The sequence below is a fragment of the Callithrix jacchus genome, chromosome 7 (assembly GCF_049354715.1).
Source record: "Callithrix jacchus isolate 240 chromosome 7, calJac240_pri, whole genome shotgun sequence".
Classification (NCBI taxonomy): Eukaryota; Metazoa; Chordata; class Mammalia; order Primates; family Cebidae; genus Callithrix; species Callithrix jacchus.
In genome coordinates this window covers 50,004,573-50,023,664 of record NC_133508.1, presented here as the reverse complement: position 1 = coordinate 50,023,664, position 19,092 = coordinate 50,004,573, and the positions used below count along the sequence as shown (strand labels likewise).

The 19,092-nt window shown below is 53.5% G+C and overlaps 1 protein-coding gene across 6 annotated transcripts in view; it reads right to left on the bottom strand.

Moving 5' to 3' along the window:
- Positions 1–1,368: 1,368 nt before the first annotated feature.
- The window catches only part of TNFRSF8 (TNF receptor superfamily member 8), a 76,794-nt gene continuing 59,070 nt past the window's right edge, over positions 1,369–19,092 (bottom strand). For 3 of the 6 annotated variants that reach the window (XM_078330399.1, XM_035307770.3, XM_035307771.3), the window contains 8 exons: positions 18,218–18,308; positions 17,770–17,882; positions 15,634–15,735; positions 15,461–15,514; positions 8,300–8,325; positions 6,189–6,402; positions 3,007–3,253; positions 1,369–2,198 (listed from right to left, as the gene is read on the bottom strand). In XM_078330399.1, coding sequence (XP_078186525.1) covers positions 2,174–2,198; positions 3,007–3,253; positions 6,189–6,402; positions 8,300–8,325; positions 15,461–15,514; positions 15,634–15,735; positions 17,770–17,882; positions 18,218–18,308 — 872 coding nt within the window. In that variant the 3' untranslated portion in view covers positions 1,369–2,173. Of the gene's footprint in view, positions 3,254–6,188; positions 6,403–8,299; positions 8,326–15,460; positions 15,515–15,633; positions 15,736–17,769; positions 17,883–18,217; positions 18,309–19,092 lie in introns of all 6 variants that reach the window. The other 3 variants (XM_078330400.1, XM_009000415.6, XM_078330401.1) reach the window with 3 other exon arrangements.

Below are 19,092 nucleotides of genomic sequence, written 5' to 3'. Positions count from 1 at the left end.
TGGTTTACAAAAGTGCCTTAGGAAACAATGGCTTTTCTTTGAAGGCGGCAGCTTCCATCACTTGCTGTCCCGCTCTGATCACAAATGTTCAGGAAGAGGCGTGTGGGGTGTTTTCACAGCCTGGGAATTGCTACCTTGAGTAGCAGGGGGCTCTGTCCATCTCCCAACCTGGACACGAGCACAGCCAGAGGATAGAAGGGGTCCTCTCACCGCTGGGCAGGATGGGGAAATTCACCCTGGCTCCTGGACTGAGGGAATGGCAGGCAGTGGCTGGTTCAATGGCCGGGCTGATGTCTGGGTGTGGGCTGGCGTCTTGGGGAGTGGGGGGCAGGGTCTGTCTGTGGCTGTGGGTTTCCTCCACCCCACACAGGAGCCGCAGTCAGAGGGGGCCTCTAGGCTGGCTGCCTGGGGTGGAGGCTGGTTCCAAAGGCCACTGAGCTATGCCCAGGGAAGCAGGCCTGATGTTCCCAAATACTGTGGTCCTCCCCCTGCCTCCCAATGTTCCCAGATACCCGTGGTCCTCCCCCTGCCTCCCAATGTTCCCAGATACCCGTAGTCCTCCCCCTGCCTCCCAATGTTCCCAGATACCCGTGGTCCTCCCCCTGCCTCCCAAGGCTTGGGCACTCAAACTGTTCCTTAGAGACTCCCTTCTCTAAAGCTATGGGGCTGCTTGGCCCAGCCCAGAAGGAAGAAGGCAGTGGAAAAGCCCAGAAACCTTTCTATAAATACCTAAAGGGAGACTTTTGTGACAATAGAGGGTTTTTTTTTTTTTTTTTTTTTTGAGACAATGTCTCAACTCTTGTCGCCCAGGCTGGAGTGCAGTGACGCAATCTCGGCTCACTGCAACCTCTGCCTCCCAGGTTCAAGCAATTCTCCTGCCTCAGCCTCCAAAGTAGGTGGGATTACAGGCACCCACCACCATACCCAGCTAATTTTTGTATTTTTAGTAAAGACAGGGTTTCACAGTGTTGGCCCGATGGTCTCAAACTCCTGATCTCAGGTGATCCACTCGCCTCAGCCTCCCCGAGTGCTGGGATTACAGCGTGAGACAGCACGCCCGGCCATCAGTGGCTTTATTCTAAGTGTCCTCAAAGGGCCGGTCTTGGACCAGGGAGAGGCAATTACACAGAGAAAGAGATTGCCTCGAGTGATAAGGAAACCTTCCAGCAGCGAGAAGGGCTACCCCAGCAGGAAGTGGGCTCCCGGACTCAGAAATGTCCAATCCACCAGAGACCAGCCACCTCAGTGTCTGGGGGTGCAGAGGGAACCCCTGCCCAGCAGGGAGAGAAACCCCCAGAGCCACCGCTGCTCAGAGGCTCTGTGAATAACATACTCTCAATTTCAATGATCATGTCCTCAGCCTTACAGTTCTTTGTTTTTAAGAGTTTTATGGATTTTTAGGGATTTGAAAGTTGCATGAAGGGCCACGGGGTGAAGAAGTGCATTACTTTGTTAAAACGTATCAATCTCTCCCATCAAGGGCGCCAGACTACCCTGCCTGGCAGGCACGTGCTGCCCAGTGTACCTTACAGCCGCGGCTGCAGGTGATGCAGACACCCACTCCATCCTTGCACAATAACACTGGGCAAACGGCCTCTGCCACTTACACTGCTGGCTAATGGCCGGGTTCTGGTGTAACCACCTCTCCCAATGCCACGGTTTCTCCAACTTTCCCCAAAACATCTGAGCCGTTTCAGAAACTATCACTTCCTCCAGAGAGACTGGCCAGCCGATGAGTAAACAGCAGCTTTCGCAGCCCTGCCTCCAGGCGGTAAGTCCACGAGTCTCCAGGCTACCCGCAACTCCAAGACTCACCCTCATCCATCACTCATTTGCTTATACGCTGAAGGCCCTGGAGAGCAGGCTGGCCAGCCGACTGGAAATCAGGGCTGTTTTACTCCTTAGTGTGAAATGTGAAACACCAAAAATCCAGATAGAATATCCAAACAGTCTTGTTTCCTACAGTCCAGAGTAAGGTAGATGCCTGGGGTAGGCGGTGGTGCTTCTCGATGTCCACACCCCAATGGGTGAAGAGCCAGAACAAGATGGTGGGGCCAGTGGTAGTGGATTTGCAAGCAGGGCAGATCTAAGGAAGATGCCTCTTCATTTCCCAGGACAGAGCAGTGGGGTCCACAGAGAGTGATCAAGAACCCTGGGCAGCAGCCCAAGTTCCCTATGTCCACGTGGGGAGGAAGTCCCTGGGCAAAGCAAAGCAGGTTCTCTGGGTTGGTGGGGGGCGGTCTGCAGCTGCTAAGGGCTGCAGACATCTGGGTCCCGAGACGCCTGTTGTGGTGGGGATCGGTGGAGACATTCTGAGATGAGTGACTTGATCCTGGGCCCACCAAGGGGAAGACAGAGGGAAGGTGGGCAGCACCAGGAGGGTCCCACAGCCCAGGCAGGGCTGGGGCCAGGCAGGGGCCCTCACGCCAGTGCAGAGTGCTGTGTGACCTCAGCAGCAGACAGTGCCAGCTGACCACACCCCATCCCTGGACTTCCCTTTTGACTCGGGAGAGACAACCACAGGCACTGGCCCCGTGCCCACTGGGGGCCACATTTACAGTAACTGGGGGCATGCCAAAAGGCCCAATGGGTGTCATCTCCGACGTCCAGGGAGAGAGGGAGTAGGGTTCGGGGGCGCTGGGAGCCAGCCTCATGGCCTCTCCCTTGGTGGGCTCTGGGCCTGATGGTAAGGGTCTGATGCCCAGGTCTCTGGCGCCAATGCTATTCTTGGCAGGGCCCAGTCCTGCCATCTGTCTGCTGCCTCAACCAACATCACTGCTGGGATCCAGTCCCCTTGGACTGTCTCTTCTGTACAAGCCCCGGATCCCCTAGGCTTTGGGTCAGAGGACAGCTAAGTGGGGGATGCAAGTAGAGACCACCAGACCCCTGCAATGACGGGCCGGTCCACCGCTAGATGCTGGACCAAGCTTGGTGCCAACAGTGCCACTCTGGCCACCCAGTGGCTACCCTGCTGCCCTCCGAGCCCCAGCCCAGCCCAGGCCTCACTTTCCACAGGCAGCTGTGGGCAAGGGGGCCTCCTTCCCTTCCTCTTCCACCGAGAGCATGGCAATGTCGCCACAGCTGCCCAGAGGCGGTTCTGTCTCCTGCTCGGGGTAGTGTGGGGCATGGTCTGCCTCCAGCTCCTCCTCCTCCAACTCGCGCTCTGCTGGCCCCGCCAGGCCCCGGCCCTCGGGCAGCTCAGCCTTCACGGTCCCCACAATCACGGTGTCAGCCTTCATGATGTAGATTTTCTCTGCAAGGCAAAAGGATGTGTGAGCGAGGGAGGCCAGAGTGCCAGCCAGGATGGGAGCAAAGAGGCAGAGAAGGGGCCGAAGCCCAGGGCTGTCATGCCCGCTGGGTGACTTCAGGCTGATGGCACAACCTCTCTGATACACCTTACAGGCATCCTGGGGCTCAGAGGAAATATAACAGCTAGGAGCTGGGCCTTGAGGCGTTAAGAACCAGCCTACTTGTACTTAGGATTTTCTCGGCACTTCTTCAGGGACGGGTAGGGAAGAAGAGGACATGGTGGGAGAGAAAGTGAACTGTGGAAGAGAACAGGCAAAGCCATGGATAACCAGAGCATGGGCAGCCACGGCAGAGGCGAGCACCTGCCACACACTGGCTCCTGGGTGCTCAGCCCTCCTGCAAGGCGACCCCATCAAGATTCCCACTTACAGATAAGAACCTGAAGCCTGGAGAGGTTAAACGACCTGCCCAAGGTCAAAATGCAGTTAGGAGAAATTAAAAAAAAAAAAAAAAAAAACCTCCCTCTGGCAGCCCTTTCTGCCCCATCCATGTGCCTGCAGCCAAAACCCAGGGTGACCAACCTGTCCCATCTTGACCGGCAACATTCCTGGTTCTAATACTGCAAGTCCCGTGTCCTGGGAGCCTCCTCAGTCCGGGCAAACCCAGCCAGCCGGTCACATTCTGCAGAAACCCCTGGCAGCCCATGATCGAGACAGCCTGGCTCAGGTCATGAATTTCAGGGTCTGCCGCTCCCACCTGCAGCCCGCGTGCTGTGCTGTAAGCACATGGTGGGAGCTTGGACGGATGGCTTGTCCCCGCCACAGTCTAATGTGGGGGCTCCTGCTGTGGCCTTCTGATAGAGGGGAACACAGAGGCGCAGGGGAGTTCAGTGGCCCAAAGAGCTGGGGAGTGGGGAAGTCTGGCCTCTGCCCAGCTGACGGCGTCCGGCTCAGGGTAGGCCAGCTCCCAGCTGTTCTGCCCTGGACTCTGGAGGCTGAATGGGGAAGCTCAAGAGGGAACTTGAGAGCTGGGTGGGGTGGGGGTGCAGGGACCCCTGCCTCTCTGGGTAATGCGGTTTCACCCCTCGGATTCAGGAACCCCAGAAATGTTCTCAAATCCCCTGTACTCTCAATCCTATTGCATGATGCTGGCTCTCCTATTCTGGTTTTGAACACCCCCAGGAAAGAGAGAAGTGCTCCAAACGGCAGCGAGAGGAGGGGAAGGCCCAGATTGTGGGACAGGCTGTGGGCTGGGTGCCCCCACAGACCCCAAAATAGACAGCAGGGCCTCAGCACCCCCACATCTCCATCAAGACCTGCAGGCTCCTGGCCCTAGGAGCCCTGAAGAGGGCTGGGCAAAAGATAGAGGCTGGGGGTGGTGAGAGAGGAGACCACAGGAGGGGAGAGAAGGCCCAGAGGGGGATGGACAGAGAAGAGGAGAGACGGATGGGTTCAGGTCGGGGGGTGCTGGTTTAGGGAGAAGGAGCCAAAGCTGGGAGACAGGCTGGCCCCCTCACATTCCTCAGGGAAATGAGCAGAGGTCCCTGGAAAATCCAGAATTAACTGGATTCAAGGCAGTGGAACTGGCTGCTCCAGGTGAGAAACCGCTCCCACCGAGCTCAGAAGTGACACAGGGTCTGTAAATGTCAGAGGCGGCCATGAGGGGTCTGACCTGTCTGGCTCTGACCCATCACAGGCCTCCCACCCCCAGGTTGTGGTGCTGGCTTCCAAGGGCTGCCTGGGTTTCCTGCCCTCTCCCCAGAGCTCCAGAGTCCAGGGAATTCATCTTGGCCAGGTGGGTAGGTGAGAAAGCTGGGATGAAAGGCGTTCTTGCCTTTGCCTGGTTTCCAGCGGGAGAGGGGTGATGTGGAGAACCTAGTGTGATCTCTCTTGGGAACTGGATGGGAAGGGAGGACGCTCCCCCAGGCTGGCATCAGGAAGGTAAGGGAATTGTCTATATCTTGGGTGCCCAAGAGAACCTCCAAGGCCCTTCCACTTCCCAGAGGAGTGAAGGTGACCTCCCTACCCCCTGATCCACTCACCAGCAAGGCCTGCAGGCTATGCTGGGGGGTGGGGGGTCAGTCCACACCTAAACCATCCACCTGGGAGCCCTGTACTTCCTTCTCCTGCCCATCAAACACCCTCTGAACCCCGCCCCGGGGATTCCAGGCACGCACTCAGCACGGACTCAGATGTTCCAATTAGGACTTCTTAGGAATTCTGAAGAAGCCTTTGGTGGTATTTCCCAAAATACATACTTTTCAAATAACACTTACTAAAAGCTGCAATTTCAAAAGTTTCAGTTTGTTACAAAAGACTGCCCAGGCCAGGCACAGTGGCTCATGCCCATAACCCCAGTACTCTGTGAGGCTGAGGCGGACAGATCACCTTGAAACCAGGAGTGTTCCAGGGAAAGATGGGACAAGTTGGTCACCCCAGGTTTTGGCTGTAGGCACACAGATAGGAGCAGAACAGGCTGCCAGATGGAGTGGGTGTTTCCCCATCTGTAAAATGGGGAGAAAGACACCAACCTCAGAAGTTGGTGAGACAATCGGAGAGGAAGAGATGGCGTCTGCACAGTGCCCGGAATGCACCAGACAAGTGGCAGGTCCTGTGGCCACTGGCACGTGCTTCTCCTGTCCCCTTGGGTGTTGGGGGCTGGGATGGCTTTCACTTTTTATGTGAATAACAGCAGGCACCTCACGCACACTGGCTCATGAATTCGCACAAGGGCCTATGAGGTAATTGCCCTTGCTGACCCTACTTACAGACACTTGAATTGGGGTGAAATGCCTCCAATTCAAAGGAGAGGAAATGCCTCTCCTTTGCCGGGCCTTTTGACTCCAGAGTCTCCAGGCCCCTTCCAGGACCCAGGGCCCCGCATTCATTCCCACCTCTGCCCCTGGGCTGCAGAGAATCCCTCAAAACAGGCCAACTCACCAATCCTGTTATTGGTGTGTTCCGTGGGCACCCGAGGCTCAGGAAGGTCCCTGGGAGGTGAGGGATCTCCGGCTGGGCTGGCATCCCGCAATGGCAGGCTCTCCAGGCTAGCTGCCCCCACGTTGTGGCAGATCTCCAATGGCTGCGCTGGAGGGCTCATTAACTGCAGCTCTTCTGCGAGGGATTCTGTCACCAACCCGCCACTCCTCACCTGCTGTGGGAGACGAATGGGTGCTGCTGCAGGGTACCCCCACTGTCCCCCCACTCTCTGAACTGAGAGGCCCCCTTTTCTTCATCTCTACAGACCCCAGTGAGTCTCCCTTTCTGCTTTAAAGCTGCCCTGAGCTGCCCCGCGCTTTTCAGCTTTCTGGGCGAAGTCTGTTGCTTTTTAATTTGTACTAAATAGTAAGGGCAACAGTCAGCGACTCACAGGGCGCCTGCCATGTCCGTGACCCTGTCCTAAAGTTCTTGACGTATGTTAATCCTCACAACCACCATATGAGGTGGGTAACAGCCGTCTCCCTGTTTTACAGATGAGGAAACTGAGGTACAGAGGAGTTGAGTAACTTGCCCAGGGTTATACCATCAGTAAATATCTGAGCCAGGATTTGAACCCTGGCATCTGGCTCCGTAATCCATACTCATAAGCACCAAAGTCTGTAAGTACCAGCTCCAGGCCCACCACCTCCTGGAGCAGCCCCTCCAGCTCCCTCGCCCTGACATCCTGGAAAGCAGTCTTTTATGATTACACTCATGCATTCTAAAAACAGCTATGTTTTGGGGAACGTGCCGGTTTACTTTTTGACTTTTATGAGTAAATGCAAATAAGTGGCCTCATTAAACGTCCTGACGCCTTCAAAATGGAGTGAGTTTGAGTAATTCAGAGACAAGGCAGGAATGCCCATGTTGAAGCGATGGTTCTCAAGGCACAGAGAGCATATCTTTTAGACTGGTGAGGAAGTAATCACGGTTTTTGCCATTATTTTTAATGGCAAATGGCACCAACCTTAATACATCGTCTTGAATACTTTTTATAATAATCTGAAGGCTAAAAGACTTTTTTTTTTTTTTTTGGTCTTGTTTTTTGTTTTTGAGATAGAGACTCACTCTGTTACCCAGGCTGGAATGCAGTAGTGCAATCTCAGCTCACTGTAACCTCTGCCCCCCAGGTTCAAGAGATTCTCCTGCCTCAGCCTCCCGAGCAGCTGGGACTACAGGCGTGCACCACCACACCCAGCTAATTTTTGCATTTTTAGTAGAGACGGGGTTTCACTATGTTGGCCACGCTGGTCTCAAACTCTTGACCTCAGGTGATCCGTCTGCGTTAGCCTCCCAAAATGCTGGGATTATAGGCGTGAGCCATCGTGACTGGCCAAAAGACTGCATTTTAAAACAAGTTACTATTAATGGCCTATGCAGCAAAACCAAATTTATTACCTTACAAATTGTCGAATACCCTCTTTTGTGGAATTCCTCAGCATTGTCTCAGCCACTTGTCAAATCCAAGCATATTTGAATGTGATGCCCCATATTTTTAAACTGAACTAGTGTGATGGTTCTGTATATTATGTTGAAAAATGAAAGGATAGAAACCCTTCTTAATGTATGATGCTTGAATGAAAGAAAGTAGTAGAAGAAGTGATCAATGGAAAAAGAAAAAAAGGAAAACCCACATGGAGGACCTGCTCCGTCCAGCCTGCAGGATGAGACTCACAGAAGAGTGAAGAGAAGAGGAAAATGAACGCAGTCTTCCTCCTGACCAGACCTGGTACCCAATAGTGGCGTAAACCAAATCCACTGTCTGCAGGCCCTTCTGGAAATTCCCGGCAGGCTGAGCCAGGAGCTGGAGGCTGCTGTGGGGTGGGGCTCTCCACCCTTGACCAAGGCCTGGCTGAGGCCCCAGGTGAGGCCCCTGTGACAGAGGTCCCTGTGGTGGGGCAGACTCAGCCTGAACCTGCAGCAGGGGCCTGCACCCTGGGCACTGGAGGGGCAATGACCCTTCTGTCCCTCCCTCTCCCTTCCCCCAGCAGCTCTCTAAACTGCAGATCTGTTAGGGAAGGAGTTGGATTTAGGGGCACGAAGCTGAGGTGGGGGCAAGGGCAGGTACTTACTGTTGAGCTCCTCCTGGGTCTGGAATCTGCAAAAAGCAAGAGCAGCAACTTCACCGAGGAGGGCCAGGCAGCCCCCGGCCCCGCCCACCCCGCCTTCTGGCAAATGGTCTTCCTGGATCACAGATGGTGCTGAACTCAGCCTAGGGGTCAGGTCATCTGGAGAGGACTGGGATGGGTTTCAGAGTCAGCGCCCACCCCCGCCCAAGGCAAGGAGGCTCACTTCCTGATGCTCACTCCTCCAGTGGCAGATGGAGGACAGGGGACCATCTCTCTCTCCTGGACACTCTCATTCCATAATTTTTTTATTTTTTTGAGATGGTCTCGCTGGAGTGCAGTGGGGCAATCTCAGCAAAATGCAACCTTCGCCTCCCAGGTTCAATTGATTCTCATGCCTCAGCTTCCTGAGTAGCTGGGATTACAGGTACATGCCACCACACCTGGCTAATTTTTTGTATTTTCAGTAGAGACAGGGTTTCACCATGTTGTCCAAGCTGGTCTTGAACTCCTGATCTCAAGTGGTCCACTTGCCTTGGCCTTGCAAAGTGCCAGGATTACAGGTATGAGCCACTGGGCCCGGCTATCACTCTCATTCCTAACGACTAAACCAATGAACACGACGAACCATCTCCCAACCCCCACCCCGTGCACATGCAAGGATTGGTTCACGAGAGGCACAGGCCCAACCAGAGCCCAGGAGGCTTCCGCTGGGTCAGAAGCTGGTCTGTGAATGCCGCCCCCACACCTTGTTGTCTCCAGGGTGTGGAGAGCCCCGAACTCCCTGTAACACCGGGCAAAACCCACATGGAGGACCTCAAGGCAGGCGATGGAGAGAGGATGAGGGATCCTGTGGACGCTACCTGGACCCTGCCTGGGACACGCCTGAAGCCAGTCTACTGTGGAACCCTTCTGGCTCCAGCTGGACTTCGATTTTCTCTTTCACGTGTCTGAAAGCACCCAGGCAGCAGCCTTTGAGGAGGACAACTGCTCTCAGGTCATCTCATGTCCTTCATTGGGATGTTATTCAACCCATCCCCCTGTGGGTTCAGGAGGTGCTGATGCAAAGAGTCTCAAGCCACAAGCTCTGTCTTCTCATCTCAACCCCCTACCCTCCACTACCCTTGTTCTCCCACAGTAAACAGTGGCCAGGTCATGGCAAGGCATACATTGACATTTAACATTTAACCTTGGCTCACTGGCCATCTGAGAAAGGTGAGAGGGCACCCGGGCATCTATTCCATCCTGGGGCAAGTCAGCTCCCAGAGGAGACCATCCTCCAGGGACGCCCAGCTTTCAACCACTCCCGAGAATGCCACCTACGGAGATCTGCAATCTGCTGTTGTCAGGCACACATCCCTGGCTAGACAATTCTGCCTCCAAGCTGCCCGCATGCCAGCCACACCGCCTCCTGCACACATCTCGGATTTCAGCAGCTCTGGGGAGCCACCAGCCCTGAACCCTCACAGAGAGGATCACCGATGCTCAGTCAACAAGGAGGATAAGTACACACAAGACTGGCCGCATGGACATGCTATGTTGGACACTAGGTGAGTTTGGGAAACACTCATAGGGGTACCTTTTTCTCTTTTTTTGATACAGAGTCTCACTTTGTCACCCAGGCTGCAATGCAGTGGCACCATCTCGGCTCACCGCAACCTCCATCTCCCAGGTTCAAGAGATTCTCCCAAGTAGCTGGGATTACAGGTGTGTACCACCACGCCAGGCTAATTTTTGTATTTTTAGTAGAGATGGGGTTTCACCACATTGGCCAGGCTGGTCTCAAACTCCTGACCTCAGGCAATCCACCCGCCTCAGCCTCCCGAAGTGCTAGAGCCACCGCGCTCGGCCGAGGCACGTTCTTTTAAATGATGTCAGTGAAACTAAATCATGGTCTTTCCAGAGTGATTCTGAGTTTTAAAAATGGCCAACTGTTCTTTGGTACCAAGTCACTGGGGGTGGCCAACAGAAAAAAAAATGTTTGACAGAGTAACAAAACAAAATAAATAGAAATGACACAACTCGGCCTCGAAAGGGAGGTAGGTGAAGAGGAGCGCGGAACTGCTCATGCCCCGCACGCTGGTTCCATCTTCTCAGGAGTCGTCTCGCAAGGAAAACCTCACACTCTTTATCCAGTCATCCCTCTTGGGGGAACACACCCTCAGGAAATAATCGGAAAGAAAATAAAAAGGCCAAGCACAGCAGGGTGTTTATAATAACCCCCAAATTGAAAACCAGCCAAATGTCATAAACAATGAGGCCACTTAGCTGTCCTGGAGCAGGGGTACTCCAGGCTGGAGTACAGTGGCACGATCTCGGCTCACTGCAACCTCCACCTCCTGGGTTCAAGAAATTGTCCTGCCTCAGCCTCCTGAGTAGCTGGGATTACAAGCACCCACCACCACACCTGGCTAATTTTTGTATTTTTAGTAGAGACAGCATTTTGGCATGTTGGCCAGGCTGGTCTTGAACTCCTGACCTCCAGTGATCTGCCTGCCTTGGCCTCCCAAAGTGCTGGGATTACAGGTGTGAGTCACCACATCCAGCCTACTTAGAATTTTTTAAAATTAAAGTATTAAAAAAAGAAGGTGTCCAGGATGCTTTCCAGCCCACAGCAGGTGCAGGAAGAGCCCAAGATGTTCACACGGCTCCGCGCTCCAGCACACTGAATGGTAAGTCAGAGTTCGATACTGACTCTCCCAAACAAGTGTAATATCTCAGAGGCAAAAGAGAGGCATCTGGCAGGCTCTGACATGTGACTACAGCTGTGTTACAACCCATGAGGATTTTGATAAAGACACAGGACAAATCTCGCCAAGTACAGAGGTCAGATTTCATAACTGCTCTTCCCCTAAAAATGTTGATTCAATCTGCTAGCCTTATTTATTGGTTTCCTTGCTTTTTGGAATCACCACCACCTTCTCGTAAGCTCATCTGGTACCCCCCAGGACACGAGTCCAGGAACACGCTGGGCAGCGGCCGGCCACCTCGGACAAGTGCATGGTGTCACAGGCTGCTCTGAAGATCTCAGATCTCACGGAGCACGTGAGATCCGACACGTGATGGAAAGCTCTTGGTCCCTTCCTTCCCTGTTGTTCTCCACTTACACTCCCCTCCCGTCTCTGGCCTGTGATTCCCCAATGCTGTGGGAAACAGAACGGGCCCAAGTGGGGAGATTCAGCTAGGCTCTGGCAACAGACACCCCTAGATGCAAACCCCAGGCTCCAGGGAGAGAGAGCTGATTCCAGGGCCGGGGCAGGAGTGCACAAGTTAAGCTGGGAACATCTCAGAATAGGGAAGTGCTCATAGCACAGAAGGATGAGGATATCCCAAAGAACACAGGGGCTCTCCCTGACCTAATCTGGGACAACTGGAGCGTCAAAATAAAAACTGATAGTAACAGATTATAACCCAATAAAGAAAACAGGAGTTCTGGGCCAGGTGCAGTGGCTCACACCTATAATCCCAAAACCTTGGGAGGCTGAGGTGGGAGAACCACTAGAGGCCAGGAGTTGGAGACCAGCCTGACCAACAGGGTGAAACCCTGTCTCTACTAAAAATACAACAACAAAAAAAGAAAAATCAGCCAGGCATTGTGGCACACACCTGTAATTCCAGCTCCTCAGGAGGTTGAGGCAGGAGAATCACTTGAAGCCGGGAGGTGGAGGTTGCAGTGAGCCAAGATCACGCTACTGCACTCCAGCCTGGGTGACAGAGCCTAACCCTGTTTCAAAAAAAAAAATGAAGGTCTGCTGAAGAATGAGTTATTGACAGTCTCAAAGTAACGCCCCCAAAAAGACTTAGTAACTGAGGAGCAAATCGAGACCTCACCATGGAGAGGCCCGGCAGACATCACCTCCATCAAGTGCTCAAAGTGCACAGCTCCAGGAAAGGGACAAACTGAAACCTGGCAGGACGCCCCAAGAAAGAAGAGCCCAACATCACTTCTGGGACCTTCCAGCCCAAGATGCGTGACCTGAGCCCACTCGGGAGAAAACACCAGACAAACCCTAAGTAAGGAGCATCACAGAATCGCCATCCTGCACTCTTCCCCCAAAAAGGAGAAGCCTGGGGATGTGATCTGGACGGAAGGAGGCTGGAGAAACCAGACAAGCAAATGCAATCGTGGCTCTGAGCTGGATCCTCTGCTATAAAGGACATTATTGGGACAAATAAAGAAACTTGAGGCCGGGCGTGGTGGCTCAAGCCTGTAATCCCAGCACTTTGGGAGGCCGAGGCGGGTGGATCATGAGGTCAAGAGATCGAGACCATCCTGGTCAACACGATAAAACCCCGTCTCTACTAAAAATACAAAAAAAAAAAAAAATTAGCTGGGCATGGTGGCGCGTGCCTGTAATCCCAGCTACTCAGGAGGCTGAGGCAGGAGAATTGCCTGAACCCAGGAGGCGGAGGTTGCGGTGAGCCGAGATCATACCATTGCACTCCAGCCTGGGTAACAAAGAGCGAAACGCCGTCTCAAAAAGAAAAGAAAAAGAAACTTGAACAGCTGAGAATTCATTGTTGGTCACGTATCAGTGTCAATTTCCTGATTCTGAGGATCCTTACTACATCATGTAAAATACACCCTCGTCTGTTTGAAACACACACTAAAATTTTTGGGGTGATAGACATTGAGTCAGTCAGTTACTCTCAAATGGTTCAGGACAAAATAAATTCTTTGTACTTACACCATTTCTAAAAGAATTTTAGATTAGTGGTTCTCAACCAGGAGTAGTTTTTCCCCAGGGGCCATGTGGCAGTGTCTAGAGACCTTTTTGGTTGTCCCATCTAGGGGGTGTTACTGGCATCTGGGGGCTGCAGAACCTCCAGGATAGCCCCCACAGCAAAGAATGGTTCATTCCCAAATGTCAATGGTGCCAAGGGTGAAAAACCTTTTCACAAATATCTCAACAACCATGATAAAATCCCAGTCCTACTGCTCACCCAGCACGGGGCCTTAAACAAATCACTTCATCTTCTGCGCCTCAGGCTGCTAATCTATGCAATGGGGATAATAGTAGGTACCTCCCAGGCCACTGGAGGAGTGAATGAGATCACATATGTCCTTTGCAAATGCCTGTCACCAACGACACATGTGGGAAGGTCGGATCAATTTGAGGGCTGGTTGGTGAACATCTCATCAGTCCTGAGCGGAGATTCCTGACGCGCTCACTGCTCAAGGAACCAAGAGCACCCCCTGCCCCAGGTCTGGGATGTGGGAAGCCAGGCACACTCCCATCCTGCCTGCCTTTAGCCTCCGCAGGCAGTCCGAATTAGTCTAAAAGCTTGGAGAGAACAGCTTCTGGGCCCAGCACAGGGCCTGCTCGGAGGAAGTGCTCCGTGAAGACCATGTGAATAGATGAATGAGTGAACCACCCACGACTTGGGAGGAAAAGGGGCATCTGGCCAGCTCGGTCCGTTCTTGCCTGTCTTGGCTTCACTTTCCATCCATCCTGAGCCTGGGAACCCAGACCCTGAGGGCCCGCCAGAAGCCAGAGGGTCAAAAACAGCCTGAGACAGGGCGTCCACCATTGAGCCTTGGGGCTCCGTGCTTTGTAGATCTGGCTTCTTAGGGGAAGGTGTTTTCTGTCTTTCTTTTTGTCTTCTTGTAACAAAACTGCTCTCACAGAGGTTTGAAGAAAAAAAATAAACTGACGGCAATGGAAATTCTAATACTAGAAAAATGTCAAGAAAGCAAATGCCAGTTTCAATGAGACGCTGAGCCTGACAGCTCATGGAAACAGGCTTGAAACTGTCAAAACACAAAAACCCCCCTTGCTCAGGGACCACAAGTGCTTGCTTGTGAAACTCATCAAATTCAAAACATGCCTCAGTGGACTGGGTTTCTGTGCCCAAGACAACAGTCTCTAACCTACTGCAAGGACCTCTCCGAAGGTCCTGGGGAGATCGGGGGTCGGGCCAGGAACTGGCCTCAGGCTGAACACGTGGTTCTTGGGTGGGCATTGTGGTGGTGGGCGGAGCTGGCAGGGGGAAGAAAAAGGGGACAGAGCTGAGCCCTTTACAAACCAAAATCCCTAGAACCAGTGTCTGAGGCTTGCTGTGCCACTGTCAGGCTGTGTGGCCCTGGGCCAGCCATCAACCTCTCTGAGCCCTGTATCCTCCTTGCAGAATAAAGGTTGTCTCTGGGGGAGTCCAGGAGACCCTCTACGGGAGCCCACCTTGCAATCAGAAAGGAAGGCTCAGACAATTCCCCCATCAGAGCCCAGCACACAGTAGGCACTCAATCCATGCTGTGCAGTGCTGAGGAAGACCCCAGCCTGCCTTAAAGGGAGTGTCCAGGAGAGAAAAGGTGCTTGACACATGATGGCTTGGAACCCCCTGCCCCAGCTGAGGGCTAGAAGACACGCCCTGTCTAGGCACCCCTGCCTGGTCAGGTGGGGAAGGTCCCAGCTCCCAAGGGCTGCCTGGAAGAGCTGGTCCGGATGTTGGTCAAGGATCAGAGTGCAGGGACCAGGGAGTGGGTCAGAAGCACCCAGGACTCGGGAAAGCCTGAAGCTTCCAGGGAGGAAAAAGCCCCAGGCCCAGGCCATCCTGTCAACAGCAGTAGCCACCGACTGCAGACAGACACTCCATGCACTTAACAGCCCAACCTCCACGAACCTGCTGGCCAAGCCTCTGAAGGAGGCTCCACCATCCGCATTTTCCAGATGAGGAAACTGAAACAGAGTGATTCAGTAACTCACCCGGGGTCACACAGCTGGTAAGTGGAAGAACCAGGTCTGCCCCTGGGATGACTTGCCAAGTGGCAGAAGACGGGGAGAGAGAAGGGAAAGAGAAGGGAAGATGGGAGATGGAGAAAGGGAGGGTAGAATGTAGAGAGGAAGGGAAGGCTGGCAGGAATGCCCCCTGGGGGTACTGGAGGAAGAAATGAAAGACAAGATAGACTTTTAAACTTTCATCCCAGCATCCATCCAGGTGCACAGTCGGCACACCCAGCGCCGTCTTCACCCGCACTGCATTCTTTACCCGCATGAGTTTTTACCTGCATGACATCCCTACAGAGGTACAGAATGCCACAGGAGCCACAGACAGGGAGCCCCGAGGCTGGGCTAGAAGTTCATGCTCTGGGCCCACTCCCTGGGCCCAGAGCTGCCCTATACTCAATTCTCTGGTTCAGGCAGCCCCTTTGGACAGCTGGACACTCACCCACAAGCTCCAGCTTGGGCCGGGAGGTCTGGACCGGGTAGCACAGGTGGAGCTCTGAAACGACACCAGGAGGAGGAGGCCTCAGACTGCAGGAGCAGGCAGGGCAAGGACCCAGGCCAGGCTGGCAGAAAGCAGCCTGTCCTCCCCAAGGCCCCAAGGACACAGCCACTTACTCTGCCGAATTCGCTTCCTGCAGGCCCTCCGGTGGCACAGGAGGAAGACGCTGGCGCCAACCACCACGGCGAGCACCAGGCTCACCCAGAAGAGCACCGGCCCTGAAACAGAGACACTCTGCACTCTTTGCTTTGCTATAACCACACAGGACAGCCCCAGCCCCAGACTACTTCCTCCTTCCCCTGGGACACAGATTCCATCATAGCTAACACCACCAGATCCTTTCCAAGCCAAGGTTTTATCTGATCCAGCCCTCCCTCACCTGGCTTCAGGAAGCTGATCGACTATTCATAGCTGAGAGAAGGGCAAACTGTGTCTAGAGGGTGAGAAACTGAGGCGTCTAGGGGCCAGAAGGAAGGAGGAATTGAAGTTTGAAAGCCCAAAATTTGGGGACTGTGAAGGGCCTGGTGTGATGGGCCTCCGGCAGCGCTGCTGGTATGGCCAGGTCAGGGTGGGAAAGGCCCAGCAGCGAGGAGAAGGAAGGGGTTGAACCCAGTCTCCTCCCGGCCAACCCTCTAGACCTGCTTGATGAAGGCAGGCACAGAGTCCCCCCTGCACGAAAACACCCCCACAAGCGTTCCCTGAATAAATGATCCACAACCCTAGGCTGTAGGCACCCTCCCTATCTCCAGTTTCAAAATGAGGGGAACTGAGGCTCACAAAGGTTCGTTAACTTGTCCAAGGTCACCCTAAGAATAAAGAGCCCCAGCCCAGCCCAGGCCAGGCCAGGCCGGGTAGACCCCAGGGCCCATGCTCTTTCTTAACCCCTATTTCCTTCTCCTTCTTCACACCTTGGCACTAAACTTACTTCCTCTTTTCCTTTTGTCACTTGCAGAGATCATAGAGCTAGTTATTGCACTTTATTGAAGTCCATGTTTAGACGTTAAAAAAGTAGTACATGGGCTGGGTGCGGTGGCTCATGCCTTTAATCCCAGTGCTTTGGGAAGCTGAGGTGGGCGAATCGTGAGGTCAAGAGATCGAGACCATCCTGGCCAACATGATGAAACCCTGTCTCCACTAAAAATACAACAATTAGCTGGGCGTGGTGGCGCACACCCGTAGTCTCAGCTACTTGGGACGCTGAAGCAGGAGGATCGCTTGAACTCGAGAGGCAGAGGTTTCAGTGAGCCAAGATGGCGCAATGGCACTCCAGCCTGGTGACAGAGCGAGACTCCATCTCAAAAAAAAAGTAATATATGCCAGTTAAGTGCTTCTCAAACATTAATGTGCATATGAGTCCCCTGGAGACCTTGTTAAAATGCTTCTGATTCTCTAGGTCTGGGATGGGGCCCATCATTTACTTTTCTAACAAGTTTCCAGCCAGTGCCGATGCCGCCAGACAGGACCGCACTTTCAGGACCGCCTGAGCACTACTGCCACCTCGTGTCAGTCACTAGAACTGCAAGTCCTAAAATGAAAGCCTGGCATCATTTCCTAAGAGGCACTCTTACAGGCACTGCCTACAACGCTAGGCTGCTTACAACCCTGCATGCTCTCTGCCATTACCATTCCACAGACGAGACTACCGAACCTCAAAGGAACTAAACAACTAGTCAACGTCATGAAATCAATCAACAAATACCTATTTTCTGAGTAGCAATTATGGGCCGTGAGGATGAAGCTGTGAAAAAACTTCCTGCCTACAAGAATTAAAGAATAGTCACTAGCAGCCAGGTGCCTCGGTTCATGCCTATAATCCCAGCATTTTGGGAGGCTGAGGTGGGTGGATCAGGAGTTTGAGACCAACCTGGGCAGCATGGCAAAACCCTGTCTCTACTAAAAATACATAAAATTAGCCAGGAGTGGTGGCAAGCACCTGTAATCCCAGCTACTTGGGATGCTGAGGCAGGAGAATCTCTTGAACCTGGGAGGTGGAGGTTGCAGTGAGCCAAGATTGGTGCCACTGCACTCCAGCCTGGACAACAGAGTAAGACTCTGTTTTTAAAAAAAAAAATAGTCATTAGCAAGGGCCAGAGTCACAGCCCCAACTCAAGAAGCCAGAAATCTGGGGTTGACCTTGATCCCCCTCCCAGGCCACACCACAAAGGAGAAGCTCCCTCCTGGCTCCCCCTAGCCCCCATTTCCCCAAGAGGAAGCCCCTGCTGGGATAGGGGTGGGTGGGCTGGGATCATTACCTGGATCCAGAATGGGCTTCCCCGTGGAGGAGAGAGCGATGGGAGCGCTGGTTGGGATGGGCAGTGTCTTACTGGCTTGGGAATCCACCAGGGAGCTCAGGGTGGGGCTGGTGCTGCAGGGAGAAGCCCAAGGCAGGAGGGACAGGGATGGGAAGAGGGAAATGTGTGCTCAGGAATCATTCCCTTTCCCTGGAGACTGTGCAGCCGGGACCTGGGTCCCTAGATCCTCTGTGCCGAGTTTCTGCCAGGCATTTTGAGGGCAGAGACTGGATTTCGAGGTCTTCTGGCTTTCCAGTGGTGCCAGCTCAGAGATGGGCACACATTCCCAAAAAGAGCAGCCCAGGCCCCACCTCCACCCCCAGCCCAGCTGCCCCCCAGAATCCCCTGGGCATCTCAGGAACAGCTCCCTCCTGCAGCAGCCAAACAGAGAGAAGGGCCGAGGAGTCACCTGGCAGGCGTCTTGCCATTCTCTGGGGTGAGGATGCAGTCAGGGGTCACTGGGGTTGGCGGCTCAAGGGTGGTGTCCCTCTCAGCTACATCTGCAGAGGGGAGGTAACAGCTGAGAACCAGCACCAAGGAGGCTGGTATGTCCAGGAAAGAGTTAACCTGCAGGGACTGGTGGCTTCCAGGGAGGCAGCACCCTGGGAGGTAAGACAGTCAGATTTGTGTTTCAAAAGATCAAAGTGGGGAAGCTGGCCAAGCACAGTGGCTCACACCTATAATCACAGCAGTTTGGGAGGCTGAGGCAGGAGGATCACTGGAGTTCAGGAGTTCAAGACCAGCCTGGCCAACCCACATGGTGAAATTCTGTCTCTACTAAAAACACACAAATTAGTCAGGTGTGGTGGCACACACCTGTTATCCCAGCTACTCAGGAAGCTGAGGCAGGAGCACTCCAGTCTGGCAACAGAGCTAGACTCATCTCAAAAAAAATAAAATACAGAATATTATCATCCCTCCAGAAGGTTCCCTAGTGCTCCTCCTCACTCACTCTGCCCCTACCTCCAGATCCAGCAACCACTGATCCGCTTTGTCATTATAGAGGAGTGTATCTGAATTTCATGTCGACAGAATCATGCAGTATGTACTCTGGGGTCTGGCTTCCTTCATGCTGCATAGTTTTTGATATCCACTCACGTTCATTTCTTTCTGTCGCTGAATGGTGTTCCATTGTACAGACGTGCTGCCATTGACATACCCTTCACTAGTTCCGTTGTACAGACGTGCCGCCATTGACATACCCTTCACTAGTTCCACTGTACAGACGTGCCGCCATTGACATACCCTTCACTAGTTCCATTGTACAGATGTACCACCATTGAC